The 17,442-nt window shown below is 43.8% G+C and overlaps 2 protein-coding genes across 2 annotated transcripts in view; one reads left to right on the top strand and one right to left on the bottom strand.

Moving 5' to 3' along the window:
* The window catches only part of LOC140720622 (NACHT, LRR and PYD domains-containing protein 3-like), a 745,417-nt gene that overhangs the window by 335,526 nt on the left and 392,449 nt on the right, over positions 1 to 17,442 (top strand). The gene's annotated exons all lie outside the window — the stretch shown is intronic.
* LOC140720562 (uncharacterized) overlaps positions 1 to 17,442 on the bottom strand; it is a 66,431-nt gene that overhangs the window by 13,124 nt on the left and 35,865 nt on the right. The window contains exons 5-7 of the mRNA XM_073035399.1: positions 10,811 to 10,977; positions 4,571 to 4,742; positions 4,395 to 4,460 (exon numbers count right to left, since the gene is read on the bottom strand). Of these exons, the coding sequence (XP_072891500.1) occupies positions 4,395 to 4,460; positions 4,571 to 4,742; positions 10,811 to 10,977 (405 nt within the window). The remainder of the gene's footprint in view (positions 1 to 4,394; positions 4,461 to 4,570; positions 4,743 to 10,810; positions 10,978 to 17,442) is intronic.

Below are 17,442 nucleotides of genomic sequence, written 5' to 3'. Positions count from 1 at the left end.
GATGAAATCTCTGTTAATGGAAGAAGCCACAAGGGTCTGTCTGGGTGATGTACATCGTGTCTGTGGGAGAGGGTGGTGAGGTCTTGGCAACTGCTACTTATCAGTCTTGCTGTGGGGGTGTGGGGTGCTGTCTTATGAGGCCTCCGTCTGTCAGAGTCGGCCGTGGATGTCCTGCCCCTGCAAGCCGGGACACTCCGATATGGAGAGGAAGCTTTTGCCGATGTAGCAAGCTCCCTCTCTCCCTGCATCTGATGTACACAAAGGAACGACAGAGACTGACACAGCTTGGCACCAGAGGTGTCGCAGGATACGCCAGTTTGTGTTGAACACCATTTAACACTGACTAAGGGGCTGCAGGTCAAGAATTTTCCCACTGTGTTTACTCCCAAACTCTTCCACAAGAGGGATACAGTTGCAAGGCAGCGGAGTTTTGAGATCAGAGTTTTCCTGCTCCTGGGTGAGCTGCCAATCACTGCTGACGAGCCCCATTTGTCCGGCGACTGGCTGTAAGGCTCCAGTTACCCGCCTTTGCCCCTTCTCCTGTCGGAAGAAACGCTTCCACTGGGCTTAGGGGCTAAACCACACGTGAAGGCCAGGAGCTGGACTTTGTTGTCAGAGACTATTTGAGTCGCACGCCACTGGGAGCATTTAATAGGTCATGGCAGCTCATCCCCAATACCACTCCAATCTTAAGCAACCAAGGGACTATGTACTATTGACAACAGTAAATCGATAAATTGTTTTATTATTGTCACATGCACAACGGTAAAATGGAAAGCTTTTCTGCACGCGATTCAAATAAGTCATTACATCACATCGGTGCAATGAGCTCATACAAGGAAAAACGGAGCAGAATAGTTCAGAGAAACAGTGTTTCAGTTGCCGAGAATATGCAGTGCAGGCAGACAGTAAGGTAGAAGGCCAGAGGATCATTGGGAGGTCAGGGTTTTGTTTTGGAACTATGCTCACAAACTGTAGAATTCAACACCTAAATCTACAGCACTGTGCAGAAGTCTGAGGTGTATATTATGATTGACAACATTTTGTCTTTTATTTTCTAGTTTCCACTTTATCCCGTTGTGATGTGGTTTGAACGGCATCGTCTGGATGAAAGGTGCTTTATAAATAAGTTGTTGTTGTTGTTGTTATTATTATTATTATTATTATTATTATTATTATTATTATTATTATTATTATTATTATTATTATTATTATTATTATTATTATTATTATTTTAGCCCAAACTGGTAAAATTTGAGGTACGGGCATGGCCAAGTACACTCATGTCTGAATTGATAGGGAATTTCAGTCTATTCTCGTGGTGTATAGTATTGTGGGTTTTCAAAGTTTTACACAAGTATTGCTGTGTGGGCCTAATTGGTAACACTGTTGTGTAAAGCCCTTGGGATGATACCGGTTATTGATATTACGATTGGGATAATGAATGCCCTGTTCGTGTTCCTTAGATCTTTCATTTTTCCCTTTTAATTCAGCATCTTTCTGGTGGTTTTACTAATTCATTTCTGTATGTGTGTTTGGAATGGCTATATATAATTAAAAAAGTTATTTGTGCTTGTTTATCCTGTAAAATTATATCCGAACGGTTATCGTGTATTATCCTATCTGAAACAATGATCGGTCACAGTATGATATGAAGGACACTAATTGTTAACCAGATGGCGTGTGGCCAACTGGTTAAAGCGTAGGTCTAGTGATCTGATGGTCACCAGCTCGAGCCTCAGCTGAGGCACAGTAGTGTCCTTGAGCAAGGCACTTAACCACACTTTGCTCTGAGACGACACCGGTGCCAAGCCCTTGGATATCGGTGGCGTGGGGAGGGGAGACTTGCAGCGTGGGCAACTGCCGGTACTTCTATACCTTCCAAGGCGCAAATCAACGAGACAGACAGAGGCCTCAAAATCTCTAAAAGTGGAGCAGGCTTGTACTTATAGTAATTTATTGTGTTTTTCATCAGTTGTAGTTTAAGCAAGATTTTTATGAATGTTGTCCACCACTTGATTGTGCTTGTGCAGGTCATGAGATTCAGTTAAATTACTGCTGGATTCTTGACGTAAATTCAGATTTTCTTCAGCCACGAAGTAAATTTTGTTGGAAGGTTTTCCTTTATTACACGATTATATATCTTCTTTGCTAATTGATATCCTAAATATACTTGTTTCATATTCTGTTGCATTGTATCCTGATGCTCTGTTTGATATTCTACTGGCTCTATTGCACCATTCTTTATGTTTCATGTTCTGTACTTTTCTAGTCTAAAGTTTATGCTGATATCTTTGGAAATTAGTTACATTATTTGAATTATTTGTTTTAGCTTTACAGATGCAACAGCAAATAATTTCCATTCGTCAATGTATGGCTGTTCAAGGTATAATTCGTATTTTCTTCTGATTTGATACCTGATTTTTGTCCTTTTCAGTAAATTATAAACGGATTAAAAGCTAGACAGAACCATATTAGGCTAACTGAGTCGCTCTGGAAAATCCCTCTATTTATTTTGATAATGGTGGTTGTTCCTTTGTGGTTGTTAATCGGGCGATTATTTTAAGCCAATGCTTCATCAGATTTTTCACAAGTTCTCACAAATTCACAAATTTCTTCATTAGAAATTTCACAAGTATTGCATGAATTTTATATATTTGGAACTTCTCTTAAACACGTGAGGGACGGAATCAAATGTTTTGATCGACAATATATCACTGAAAGATTTCTGCTCTCCACAGGTTTTGAAATAGAATTACATAATCTGTTATCTGTTGTTCACACCCAAACGGTATTGTTTCTGCTCTCCTGTTAGTATATTGTGGTTATATATATAATTGTCTTATTATTTTAAGAGCCAATAATAACATCGTAGGTGACCATGCAGTAGTCTTATAAATGCAGAATTAAAGCTGTCCTTGAGGCTGGTGGTAGGTAACTTCACCTTTTAGATCGTCTGCCCCATGGTATTATGAAAGAGAGAATGCTTGAGGTGGGTTATGGTTCAGCAGCAAGGCTTTGGGTCGTGTTTGTGTCTTGCCAACTTGATTGAGTTCCTCCAGGAGGTAAGAAAGATGATGGATGAAGTTACACATGGATGTTGTCTACTTGTATATTTGTAGAGTCTTTGATAAGGTCCCACATGGTAGGCTCTTACAGAAAATTTATATGCTTGGGAACTGTGTGAATTGTCCTGGCTGGCGAGGACCCACACTGGGAGAAATTTCTTGACTGGCCGGTGGTGAATCTGTGAAATTATTATCATAGATGGCGGAGGAAGACATGTCATTGGATATATTTAAAATACAGGTTGATATGTTCCTGATTCGGAAAAGCTTCAACATTTACACAAGGCAGGATAATGGGGTTCAGAGGAATTGTGGAGGAAATTCACTGAGCCGAATGTCTCCTAAGTCTTATAGTTTTAGGATGCATCTGGAGATTTGTATTCATATCTGATGGTCCAGCTCTTGGAAGGATTGGAGAGGGTGCAGAACAGGTTCATCAGGGTGTTGCCTGGATTCGATGACATGTGCTACAAGTCGAGGTTTGATAAACTTGCTTTGTCCACTCTGGTGGTAGAATAGAGATCTGACAGAGGTGTCCAAGTTTGAGAGATAAGAGTTTGGGTCGACAGCCTGAATTTTGTTTGTTATTTTTTACATAAGACTGCTGTCTAATATCAGAGGGCATTTGGTTAAGATAAGAAGGGGTAAATTTACAGCAATTGTGGGTAGTTCTTTCACAGAGCTGTGGGTGCTGGAATTTACTGTCTGGGTCATGTCGGAGGCATCAATATTACAGATGCTCCTAGATATACATGAATGTACAGGAAATGCAAGGATATGGTCAATAATGTAAGAAAGGATACCAAAGATTATTTTTTTCCGCTTTCCCAGACATATAAAGCGTAAAGGAAAAGGGGAGAGTGTCGATATCGGACTGCTGAAAATTTTGTTATAGATGTAGTAACGGGTGAAATGAAATGCCAGACAAACTCTGTGGAAGTCACTAGCAGATTTACAAAAGGTAAAGAACATCAGCGAACAGAATTGCGTGTAGTGCTATTACAAAGGAAAAAGGGCTTGGACGATGAAAGGTCTGAAGATAGAAAAGTCACCTGGACTGGATGATACAGTGTATCAGGAGTCTGCCTAGGGTGTGTGGGGATTCCTAGAGCGTTAGGACCTGGAGTGAAAGCTTCAGCAGAACCAACAGCTGGATTAATAGAAACATACAGTGTAGAATATTCAGGCTGCAAAGAGAGATTCTTTGAATTGTTACCTAAATCCAGATATCAACGAATGGGTAATGGCGAATTTTGATTCCCAGGTTTTGCCAAGTCACAGACTAACATTTGAGATGTTGTTTGAACTGTGCATTTTATCACTCACCTCTCAGTTGAGGAGGTAACTCAGATAACCCTTGGGCGATGTTCATGTACTCTTGTGGATCAGGACCTGTTTAAATATAAAACAAAAAAATCCATGGTAACAGAGCTAAAATAATCAATGTAACTAAAATGTTTATTTCAATGTGCCTTTGTGTTCAGTGCACGTTTTTAACATACCGAGCTCCTGTATTTCCCTCAGTATTCTGTCCAACTTCGGTAACTCAGTCCTCCACATCAGAAAAGATTCCCACATCGCCCTCAGGGCTCGGGAGCCTTTGCCCATCACCAAACTGAGGACGAGTCTGGAACTCTCTGCCCGTTTTCCCTTCTCTGTCAGCTCAGTGACTTTCTATAAAAGGAAAACAATGAATTTGTTGTGGAGCAGACAGACAGACATGGAGAATGTACAGGAAAATATCTGTTCATGGTCCCAGTAGCTTCAGAACAGATGCAGTCACTGGGCTGCTGGCTCATCCCTCCCTGGGTTCAGTCATTAACAGAGAAACAGTAACTGAAGGAAATTCTAAATCAATAGTCTGTTAAAATAAGGATTCACTGACACCCTGCAGTAAATACAATGTGATTAATTTCCTCGATCCATCAATGTGCAACATTACATCAACAAGATGTGACAACAAGAAAAGAAGAGAGGGGAGAGTGAGAGATCAAAAATTGGATGGCAGGCATCACTGAATTGTAGCTGAAAGAAGATCATAGTTGAGTGATTACATCCAAGGATAAATAATCGAAAGGATAGGCAGGTAGGTGAAAGGGTTGGGTTGACTCTGTGTCATAAAAAATGAAATGTCCTTAAAAGAGGTGATATCAAATTGAACGATGTAATGTTAAGAAATTGCACGGATAAAATGTCCCTGATGGAAATTATATATAGGCCACTTAACAGTAACCAAGCTATGGGCTACAAATTACCATGGGTGACAGAAGAGGCATGTAAAAAGGTCAATGTTTAAATAGTCATGGGGAATTTCAATATGCAGATAGCTTTTGGAAAATCAAGTCAGTGCTGAATCCCAAGTGAGGGAATTTATAGAATGCCTATGAGATTGCTTTTCAGAGATGCTTATGGTTGAGCCCACTATAGGAAAGGTGTATCTGGAGTCTGTGTTCCGTATTGTACTAGGCTTGATTAGGGAGCTTAAGGTAAATAAACCCAAAAGAGGCAGTGATCATCATATAACAGAACTCACACTGTAGTGTGAGAGGGTGAAGGTAAAAGTTAGATGTATCCGTATTACAGTAGAATAAAGGAATTACAGAGGCACGAGAGAGGAGCTGGACATAAATAAATTGGAAAAGGACACTAGCAGAGGCAACAGTAAAGCAGGAATAGATGAAAATTCTGGGAGCGATTTTAAGTCAAGTCAAGTCACTTTTATTGTCATTTTGACCATAACTACTGGTACAGTTCATTATAAAAATCAGACCACGTTTTTTCAGGACCATGGTGTTACATGACACATTACAAAACCTAGGCTGAACTACGTAAAAAAAAAAGAGAAAAAAAACACACACACTAGAACGACACTAAACTACAGACCTACCCAGGACTGCATAAAGTGCACAAAACAGTGCAGGCATTACAATAAATAATAAACAGGACAATAGGGCAAGGTGTCAGGGCAGATGCTGGGTATTGAGGAGTCTGATAGCTTGCGGGAAGAAATTGCTACATAGTCTGGTCGTGAGAGACGTGTTACATAGTCTGGTCATAGTTTGGTGCCTTTTCCCAGATGGCAGGAGGGAGAAGAGATTGAATGAGGGGTGCGTGGGGTCCTTCATAATGCTGTTTGCTCTGTGAATGCAGCGTGTTGTGTAAATGTTTGTGATGGCGGGAAGAGAGATCCCGATGATCTTCTCAGCTGACCTCACTATTCGCGGCAGGGTCTTGCGATCCAAGATGGTGCAATTTCCAAACCAGGCAGAGATGCCTCTGCTCAGGATGCTCTCAATACAACCCCTGTAGAATGTGATGAGGATAGGGGGTGGGAGATGGACTTTCCTCAGCCTTCGCAGAAAGTCGAGACGCTGCTGGGCTTTCTTTACTATGGTGCAGGTATTGAGGGACCAGATGAGATTCTCCGGTTTTGAAGGTGCAGCTAAAGGCAGATAAATTATACCAGAGGTTGGATGATTAATCGTGGCTGATGAGGAAGTCAATGCAGCACAAAAGCAAAGGAGAGGCAGAGGATATAGAAAAATATAGAGGAAAGCTGGAGGACTGGGAAGCTTTTACTAACCAGCAGAAAGCATCTAAAAAGATGTAAGTAGAGACAATACGAAATATGAAGGTAGGCTAACGAATAATGTAAAAGAGCTTACCAAAAAGTTTGTCTGATATATATGTCCTTTTAGGACAACCTATTCATTTTTGGGGTCATGAGATACCAGCTTTGTACGTGGTAGTTCATGTCTAACCAATCTCAATCTTTTTCCAGGAAGTTACCGGGAAAGTTGATGAATGGAAGGAAGTGGGTGTTGTCTTTATGGACTTCAGCACAACATTTGACAAGGTACCGCATAGGAGGGTGGTCAAGAAAGTTCAGTTGCTCAGCATTCAAGGTAAATTGGTAAACTGGATTGGACAATGGGTTTTTGGAAGAAGACAGAGAGTGGTTATAGACTGTTGAATCTCTGACTCGGAGATTGTAACTCATGCGGTGCCACAGGGATCGGCGCTGGGTCCGTTGTTGTTTGTCATCTATATTAACAATCTGGATGAAAATGTGGTTAACCGGATCAGCAAGTGCGGGGATGTGTAGTGGAGAGTGAAGAAGGCTACCAAAGTTTGCAGTGGTGTCTAAACCAGCTGAGAAATGTGCTGAACAATGACGGATGCAATTTAATGCAGACAAGTGCGACGTGTTGCACTTTGGAAGGGTTGATCTTATGCAGTGACCGGTAGGGCACTGAGGAGTGTGGTAGAGCAAAATGATCTGGGAATACAGATCCATAATTCATTAAAAGTGGCAGCAAAGTTAGATGGATCGGAAAGAAAGTATTTGGCACACTAGCCTTCATAAATGAAAATATTGAGTACTGGAGATGAGATATGATATTGAACGTGTATAAGACGTTGGTGAGGCTTAATTTTGAGATTCTGTGCATTACCGGTCACCTACTTTTAGGACAGATGTAAAGAAGTTTGAAAAAATTCCAAGGATGTTGCCGGGACTGGAGGACCTGAGTGACAGGAAAAGACTGAACACATTATGCCTTGGAATGTAGAAAATTGAGGGGAGATTTGATAGAGGTACATAAAATTATGATGGGTATAGATAAGGAAAATGCAAGCACATTTTGCACCAAAGCAAAGAAATACGACAACAAGAGGTCTTCAGTAAAGAATGAGGGGTAAAAAGCTTAAGGGACACATGAGGGGAATCTATCTTACTCAGAGGGTGGTGAGAGTGTGGAACGAGTTAGCAGCGCAAGTGGTACAAGTGGTTAAGAGAAGTCTGGATAGATATATGAATGATAAGGGTACAGCGCCAGGGCCCAGTGCAGGTCAATGGGAATAGGCAGTTTAAGTAGTTCTTTTCTATGACTATGCCAAATCAGTCACTCATTGTCCTGATAAGATGCAAAATTAGTTTTAGACTGAATGCCTGTTCAACAGTCCAGATATGCAGCCACTGCACTTATATCACATTGATAAATACAGCAGGTGTGAGAGGAAAAGGTGAAGCTAAACCTATAGTTCCCAGTGCTCCCCACCTTAACAGCTGAAAGCAGATCTGCTGGAGACAAGTCAGAGATCAAAGTCTCCATTGTCATGTAGAACTCGTAAAACGTGCAGGAGATTAATATTGATCACTATTCCCTCTGATACCAGCAGTTCGGTGACAATATACCTCTATTAGGGGTATTCTTTAGGCCCCTTGGTAGCAGCAGAGATACCGAGGAGCAGATTGTGAGGCAGATTTTGGAAAGGTGCGAAAATAATAGGGCTGTTATCATGGGTGACTTTAACTTCCCTAATATTGATTGGCACCTGATTAGTTCCAAGAAATTAGATGGAGCAGAGTTTGTTAAGTGTGTCCAAGACTGATTCCTGTCACGGTATGTTGACAGGCTGACTAGGGGAATGCCATATTCGATCTAGTATTAGGAAACGAACCGGGTCAGGTCACAGATCTCTCAGTGGGTGAGCATCTGGGGGACAGTGATCACCGCTCCCTGGCCTTTATCATTATCATTAACAAGTATAGAATCAGAGAGGACAGGAAAATTATTAATTGGGGAAGGGCAAATTATGAGGCGATAAGGCTAGAACTTGCGGGTGTGAATTGTGATGACGTTTTTGCAGGGAAATGTACTATGGACATGTGGTCGATATTTAAGGATGTCTGGCAGGATGTTAGGGATAAATTTGTCCCGGTGAGGAAGATAAAGAATGGCAGGGTGAAGGAACCATGGGTGACAAGTGAGGTTGAAGAAGGCAGCATACATGAGGTTTAGGAAGCAAGGATCAGATGGGTCTATTGAGGAATATAGGGTAGTAAGAAGGGAGCTTAAGAAGGGGCTGAGAAGAGCAAGAAGGGGACATGAGAAAGCCTTGGCGAGTAAGGTAAAGGAAAACTCCAAGGCATTCTTCAATTACGTGAAGAACAAAAGGATGTCAGGAGAGAAGGTAGGACCGATTAGAGATAAAGGAGGGAAGATGTGCCTGGAGGCTGTGGAAGTGCGCGAGGTCTTCAATGAATATTTTTCTTCGGTGTTCACCAATGAGAGGGAACTTGATGATGGTGAGGACAACATGAGTGAGTTTGATGTTCTGGAGCATGTTGATATTAAGGGAGAGAAGGTGTTGGAGTTGTTAAAATACATTAGGACGGATAGGTCCCCAGGGCCTGACGGAATATTCCCCATTCTGCTCCACGAGGCGAGGGAAGAGATTGCTGAGCCTCTGGCTAGGATCTCTGTCTCCTCGTTGTCCACGGGAATGGTACCAGTGGATTGGAGGGAGGCGAATGTTGTCCCCTTTTTCAAAAATGGTAGTAAGGATAGTCCGGGTAATCATAGACCAGTGAGCCTTACGTCTGTGGTGGGAGAGCTGTTGGAAGAGATTCTGAGAGATAGGATCTATGGGCATTTAGAGAATCATTGTCTGATCAGGGACAGTCAGCATGGCTTTGTGAAGGGCAGATCGTTTCTAACAAACCTGATAGAGTTCTTTGAGGAGGTGACCAAGCATATAGATGAGGGTAGTGCAGTGGATGTGATCTACATGGATTTTAGTAAGGAATTTCACAAGGTTCCACATAGTAGGCTTATTCAGAAAGTCAGAAGGCATGGGATCCATGGACGTTTGGCCAGGTGGATTCAGAATTGGCTTGCCTGCAGAAGGCAGAGGGTCGTCGTGGAGGGAGTACATTCAGATTGGAGCGTTGTGACTAGTGGTGTCACACAAGGATCTGTTCTGGGACCTCTACTTTTCTTGATTTTTATTAATGACCTGGATATGGGGGTAGAAGGGTGGGTTGGCAAGTTTGCAGACGACACAAAGGTTGGTGGTGTTGTAGGTAGTGTAGAGGGTTGTCGAAGACTGCAGAGAGACATGGATAGGATGCAGAAGTGGGCTCAGAATGGGCAGATGGAGTTCAACCCGGAAAAGTGTGAGGTGGTGCACTTTGGAAAGACAAACGCCGAGGCAGAGTACAAAGTAAATGGCAAGACACTTGGTAGTATGGAAGAGCAGAGGGATCTAGGGGTACATGTCCACAGATCCCTGAAAGTTGCCTCACCGGTAGATAGGGTAGTTAAGAAAGCTTATGGCGTGTTAGCTTTCATAAGTCGAGAGATAGAGTGTAAGATTCGCAATGTAATGGTGCAATTCTATAAAACTCTGGTTAGGCCACACTTGCAGTACTGTGTCCAGTTCTGTTCGCCTCACTAAAGGAAGGATGTGGAAGAATTGGAAAGGGCACAGAGGAGATTTACCAGGATGCTGCCTGGTTTAGAGTGTATGCATTATCATCAGAGATTAAGGGAGCTAGGGCTTTACTCTTTGGAGAGAAGGAGGATGAGAGGAGACGTGATAGAGGTGTACAAGTTATTAAGAGGAATATACAGAGTGGACAGCCAGCGCCTCTTCCCCAGGGCACCACTGCTCAGTACAAGAGGACATGGCTTTAAGGTAAGGGAAGGGAAGTTCAAGGGGGATATTAGAGGAAGGTTTTTCACTCAGAGAGTGGTTGGTGTGTGGGATGCACTGCCTGATTCAGTGATGGATGCAGAAACAGTAGTGAAGTTTAAGAGACTACCAGACAGGTATCTGGAGGAACTTAAGGTGTGGGGTTATACGGAAGGAGGGTTTGAGGGTCGGCAGAACATAGTGGGCCGAAGGGCCTGTACTGTGCTGTACTATTCTATGTTCTATACTCTAAATACACTCACCTCATTTTGATCTCTACTGAAATGTCTCTTCTTTGTCAACATCCAACCGAGTCTCTCAACTTTTTCTTCAATCGCTTGTTGGAGTCTGTCCTTGTAGAAATTTGTCAGTTGGTACAGTTGATATTCACCTCCCGGTGCAAGGAGGTCAGAGATTGTAAATTCTGGCTCTGTGAATATAAAGAAAAAAGGAGGTCGACAAGAACTCAAATATCCCTCGTCTCCACCACTCTCACCCAACTCAACAAACAAATCGTCTTGAACCTGCCTTCAACCACAAAAATAGACTTATTTCCAATCTCCAACACTGGTCTTAAAACCTACAATACAATGTTCTGGGCATTAAGTTACCAGAAGTCCACCCACCATCACACCCACTCACCTATTTTAATTTTGGATGGGCAATAAATGTTGGGACTGTCAATGATAGTCACTTCCCAGAGATACTCTCTCCTTCCAGTCAGATACATTTCCCTTAATTCATATCCCTGGAAATACTCTCTTCATCTGGACAGCTGCATTTCCTCCGATACACATCCTGGAAATCCTCAGAACAGGTAGTACATTTCCTGTAGCAGAGTAACGGGTGCCCCAATACACCACATGTACCACACCCACACGTTTCCCACCTCCTCTGTCCAACCCTCCAACAAGGAATCACGTTTACCCTCCTCCCTGCCACATTCTATGAGCACATCACCCTCATATTGCACTCACTTGCTCCCTGTTGGGGATTTGACAATTCCGAGTTTGATGAACTTTCGAGCTGACAGATAGTCGCCTCACCTGTGCTGGCTCCAGAGTCCTGATCAGTGTCACTGACGTCACTGTCTGTGGACTGACAGTCAGTCACTTCACTTGTGCCGGTTCCAGGGTCCTGATCAGTGTCACTGACGTCACTGTCTGTGGACTGACAGTCAGTCGCTTCACTTGTGCCGTTTCCAGGGTCCTGATCAGTGTCACTGACGTCACTGTCTGTGGACTGACAGTCAGTCGCTTCACTTGTGCCGGTTCCAGGGTCCTGATCAGTGTCACTGACGTCACTGTCTGTGGGCTGACAGTCAGACGCTTCACTTGTGCCGGTTCCAGGGTCCTGATCAGTGTCACTGACGTCACTGTCTCTGGACTGACAGGCATTTGCCTCACTTGTGCCGGTTCCAGGGTCCTGATCGGTGTCTCTGACGTCACTGTCTCTGGGCTGACAGGCAGTCGCCTCACTTGTGCCGGTTCCAGGGTCCTGATCGGTGTCTCTGACGTCACTGTCTCTGGGTTGAATCTGCTCCCCTTTCTCTGCGGCCGGACTACATTCCATTGGGACATTGCTCTCAATCCGACGCTGCTTTTGTACCGTGCTTCCCGTGTCCCGATCATCTTCCCTGGATGCGCTGCCTGGGAAGAATCTCTTGAGTTTTCTCCAAAGCCAATTCCCACCTGAAATAAATGATGAATTGCAGGTTATACTGGTGATATAGAGCTGAGCAGAACAAGGATTCACAATGGGTATCTGCATTGGAGCCGAGACTCTGGCTGACCAGCTTTGGAGTGGGACTTTGCTGGTGAATGTGAACTGCACTTCCTACCATGTGACGATTCTGATAAGCCGGTGACTGTACACATGCTCTCCGAGAAAAAGAACAGGATAGGCACAGTAATACTGATCACTGGCTTCACGCAGATGACCAGGGAATCTTAATGGAACAGCGCCAGGTGATATCGGGAAATATCACTGAGTTTATTTTCCACAAGCAGAGCTATCCCTGGGGAGCACGCTGTCCAGTCACCTGTGTCACACACAGACGAGCCACTGGATTACACACTGCCCTATCCGTTAGATCACACATTCTCCGTTCACTGCGCAACACACCGTCCGCTGCACCTTAAACTTCTTTTTTGAGAAACCCACATTCACCATTTGTCCACAGCGCAGAGATTCATTGGTGTAATAAAACACCAAAACAGAGCACAAGTTTATCTACGATGATCTGTCTCCTGGTCGTCAGCCATTCCCAACGCTGGTAGTGTTCTTGGCTCGGCTACAGCAAACAGATTTCAAAATCTCTCCTCACCTCCTTTGCGCTGTAGCCAGGAAAACCCAGAGGGAGTTGATAGCTGCCCTTCCAAAACCTCAAATGCTGTGTTATCACACAATCTCTGAAGTGGCGGAAATGTTCCAATCATCTAGCATTGAGTTTTATAAATGAATCTAGGAGATGTCTGACACGTCAGGGCCTGTCTAGAGGTGAAATAGACCCTGACCCTTGACTTTTACATAACCCACAAGCCCGCTGTTGCATTCCTATGTTTCAGTCAGAACCACTTGATTCAGCACCTCCCGCTCCTTCCACTCAGGTGAATCTTTGTATGATGAGGTCCCTGCGCAGGAACTGTTAGATTGATCAATTACTCAAGGATGCTTTACCAGTGGGATCAATGACCCTGCTTGATGAAACTTTTCTGTGCACTGTTAAGACCTGTGTAAGTTTCTTCATCTGAACTCTTCTGCACTAACAGGACAGAAGTTTAATTATAAAGAACCAAGTGGACATACCTGTAGCCATTCTGATTCTGATTGAAGATTGCTAATTGTCGTCCACTTTTTTACACTTTGTCTCCGGTGCAGGGAAGCTCCACCTGTTGGTGATGCTGTGAATTACACAACAAGCAATAAGTGAATCAGAGTACGATTACTTTGTTGATATGACAGTAGGTCCATCCCCTGTATCAGGGCAGCTTAGACACCAAACATTCCCCGTTTCCATCAACATACACACTATGTATGTATGTCTGTCCAGTGATACCTGGTGCATCTACTGATAGGGTCACAGAGCAACAGAGCACAGATGCAGTCCATTCAGCCCATCAAGACAATGCTGACACAGTGCCCACCGAGATGGTCCCGATTTCCTGTGATGGATATATTTCCCTCCTTAGATCACCTATAAGCTACGTTAATCTTCACCGAGAGCACTATCTACTAATATTGTGCATTCCGCAAACTTATTAGTCAAGCCTTGTGCATTCTCATTCAAATCATTGCTACAAAATAACGAATATTAAAAAGGTCCCAACGTGTAGCCCTGGTGGCACACCACTAGTTACCTGCCTTCATTAGGAGGAGCAAACGTCAAGCACCACACTTTGCTTGCTACTTATATGCTAATGTTGTATCCATCTGACATGTTCTCTCTCTGGAAAGCATGGGGCCTAATCTTCCAGAATAAGCTGCTACGTGGGACCTTATCAAACGTTTTGCTGAAGTCTAATATACACCATCCATGGAAAATAACTTTGAATTTGCTTAATGTCTGGATCACAGGTACTGACAATGTAATTAGTAGCAAAGTACTTGATGAAGCCAGTGTAGGTAAATGTAAATTATTGCTTGTCATTTGCTGGTGAGGTCTGAATGAACTGTGATGTTTGTACATTTTGCTTCAAAAACATTTGTTCTCAGCAGAGGCTTCCACGGCAATATACTCGAGTGTAAGTAAATCATTGCAGCTTGCAACAACCAGAGCGATCAATGACATGTTACTGCAGTTCCTGGTAATTCCACATTTCTGCAATCACTACCGCGCGATGCATTTGTGGTATAAAGAGAATAAATTATCAATGCATTTTGAGATGATTATGATGTAATACAGATAAGCAAGGAAGCATTAGAGCTGAGCAAAAGGTACGTCAGAAGATGCATGATTTGAAATGAGCAACCACGGAGGAAATGTGAACGAGTGCTTTAAAGAGCTGGGCTGCTGAAAGCACATTACCAGACCTGGAGTGATTGAAACTGGTTCGACAGAGGCATACTGGTACTTCCAGGCACACACAGTCTCACCCTAAATACGTCCTATCTTCCATTGTACCGATATATAAAGTCTAAAGTACCAGTGTTTCAGTGAATGGGACTCACCAAACTTTCTCTTGAGGAATCAATGGAAACTCCTAGTCAGAAATGGGTTCTCTCAAGTCGGTGTTCTTAATCCTCGGGCTGGTTCACTTGTTGCTGTTCCCTCATCTACAGTCGCGGCTTGTTCCCGTTTATGGGCTTTTCTTCCAATAAATCTCTCACCGCAGGTCTAACTTTAACGAGAGAGATACTGAAACACTTTAGCAATACAAAGGAGAATTTTCTGCTTAATATTCCTAAACGCAAAAACACTGAAATTCAAATTTTGAAAACAAATATAAAGATCTCAGTGGAGAAATCTGTATAATTGTCCTTCACATGTCACAAAGCCGTATGGGATGAGAAGGAGTCATCGTTCAGTTATGGTACGACATAAGATGTAGGGGCAGAATTAGCTCATTTGATCCACCTCGTCTGCGCCAGTATCAAGGCTGATGATATCCCACACCCGCCACCATCCCCACTTGTGCTCTATTTCTTTCTGCCTTCCTTCAATGACATCGAAGCAAGTAAGCAATCAAGAATATATCAAATTCTGCTCTAAGTATACCCAATAACAGCCTGTACCCCACATATGGCATCGAATTCTAAAAGATCAATCGGGCTTTGGCTGAAATCAAAAGGAAAATCCATCTCAGTCTCTGGGACAGATCAAAACATCCTCTCCATGTTCACAACGTGTTCTCTCAGATTCCAGTCTCCAGGACAGATGGAAACATCCTCTCAATTTTCACAATGTGTGATCTCCGATCACAGTCTCTAGGACAGATGGGAACATCCTCTCCATGTTCACAACGTGTGATCTCCGATCACAGTCTCTAGGACAGATGGGGACATCCTCTCCATGTTCACAACGTGTGCTCTCTGATCCCAGTCTCTAGGACAGATGGAACATCCTCTCCAGGTTCACAACGTGTGATCACAGATCCCAGTCTCTAGGACAGGTAGAAACATCCTCTCCATGTTCACAACGTGTGCTCTCAGATCCCAGTCTCAGGGACAGATGGGAACATCCTCTCCATGTTCTCAACGTGTGCTCTCAGATCCCAGTCTCCAGGGCAGATGGAAACATCCTCTCCATGTTCACGACGTGTGCATACAGATCCCAGTCTCTAGGACGGATGGAACATCCTGTCCAGGTTCACAACGTGTGATCACAGATCCCAGTCTATAGGACAGATGGAAACATCCTCTCCATGTTCACAACGTGTGTTCTCAGATCCCAGTCTGTAGGACAGATGGAAACATCTTCTCCATGTTCACAATGTTTGATCACAGATCCCAGTCTCCAGGACAGATGGAAACATCCTCTCCATGTTCACAACGTGTGCTGTCAGATCCCAGTCTCTAGGACAGATGGAAACATCCTCTCCATGTTCACAACGTGTGATCTCTGATCACAGTCTCTAGGACAGATGGGAACATCCTCCCCATGTTCACAACGTGTGCACTCAGAACACAGTCTCTAGGACTGATGGACACATCCTCTCCATGTTCACAACGTGTGCTCTCAGGTCCCATTCTCTAGGACAGATGGAAACATCCTCTCCATGTTCACAACGTGTGATCTCTGATCACAGTCTCTAGGACAGATGGAAACATCCTCTCCATGTTCACAACGTGTGCACACAGATCCCAGTCTCTAGGACAGATGGAAACATCCTCTCCATGTTCACAATGTTTGATCACAGATCCCAGTCTCTAGGACAGATGGGAACATCCTCTCCATGTTCACGACGTGTGCACACAGATCCCAGTCTCTAGGACAGATGGAACATCCTCTCCAGGTTCACAACGTGTGATCACAGATCCCAGTCTATCGGACAGATGGAAACTTCCTCTCCATGTTCACAATGTTTGATCACAGATCCCAGTCTCTAGGACAGATGGGAACATCCTCTCCAGGTTCACAACGTGTGGTCACAGATCCCAGTCTATAGGACAGATGGAAACATCCTCTCCATGTCCACAATGTGTGCTGTCAGATCCCAGTCTCTAGGACAGATGGAAACATCCTCTCCATGTTTTCAGGATCCAGGCTTTTCAGCATTCAGTAGGTTTAAATAACTACATCCCGCCCTCACCGCACCGACCGTAACTCCATCCCTCTGAACTGCATTGAGTACAGGTCCAGAACCATCACATGCTTTATAAACATTAGGACTATCATTCCGGCCAGCAAATGTTCCGTACATATAAATACTATCATACTTGTGAACCTTGTAAGCAACAACTGTACTGTTTAGTTTAAGATGTCGCGGGTGAAGCACAGCCATCCTTTGCTGCTGGCAATCAGAACCATAAATCATTGTATTATTCACACATTTTTCTCGGACATGATCACTGCAATCAATCGCCACTAGCTTCCCTTTCGGAGATGAACATTTGAACCGCTTCTAGAAACAGACATTTTTGCGGTGAGAACTGAAGCCTCGAAAGTTTGGGGCGGTTGCAGCGGACGCGAAGGCGATTCTATGCGGTAGAACCGGGGCGAGGCGATGGTCCCGAACTCGGGCCCGAATTAAAGAAGGGCGCTATGTTCGGCCAATTTAAGCGTTGGGTCCAATTTGAAAGGTGGGCTATCGGCCGAATCGTGACAGCTGGGCCCTGGCCAGAGCAACTGAAAGTGGCAGGGTCCGGGTCCGAGAACGAGGAATGGCGCCACATTTGACCGATCTGAGCACCGGGCCAGATTGAAAATGGTCAGGGTATCAGTGTCGGAGTCCAG

Source organism: Hemitrygon akajei, unplaced genomic scaffold, assembly GCF_048418815.1.
Source record: "Hemitrygon akajei unplaced genomic scaffold, sHemAka1.3 Scf000045, whole genome shotgun sequence".
NCBI classification, from domain to species: domain Eukaryota; kingdom Metazoa; phylum Chordata; class Chondrichthyes; order Myliobatiformes; family Dasyatidae; genus Hemitrygon; species Hemitrygon akajei.
The sequence above is the reverse complement of the archived record's forward strand: the minus strand, read 5'-3'. Positions and strand labels throughout refer to the sequence as shown.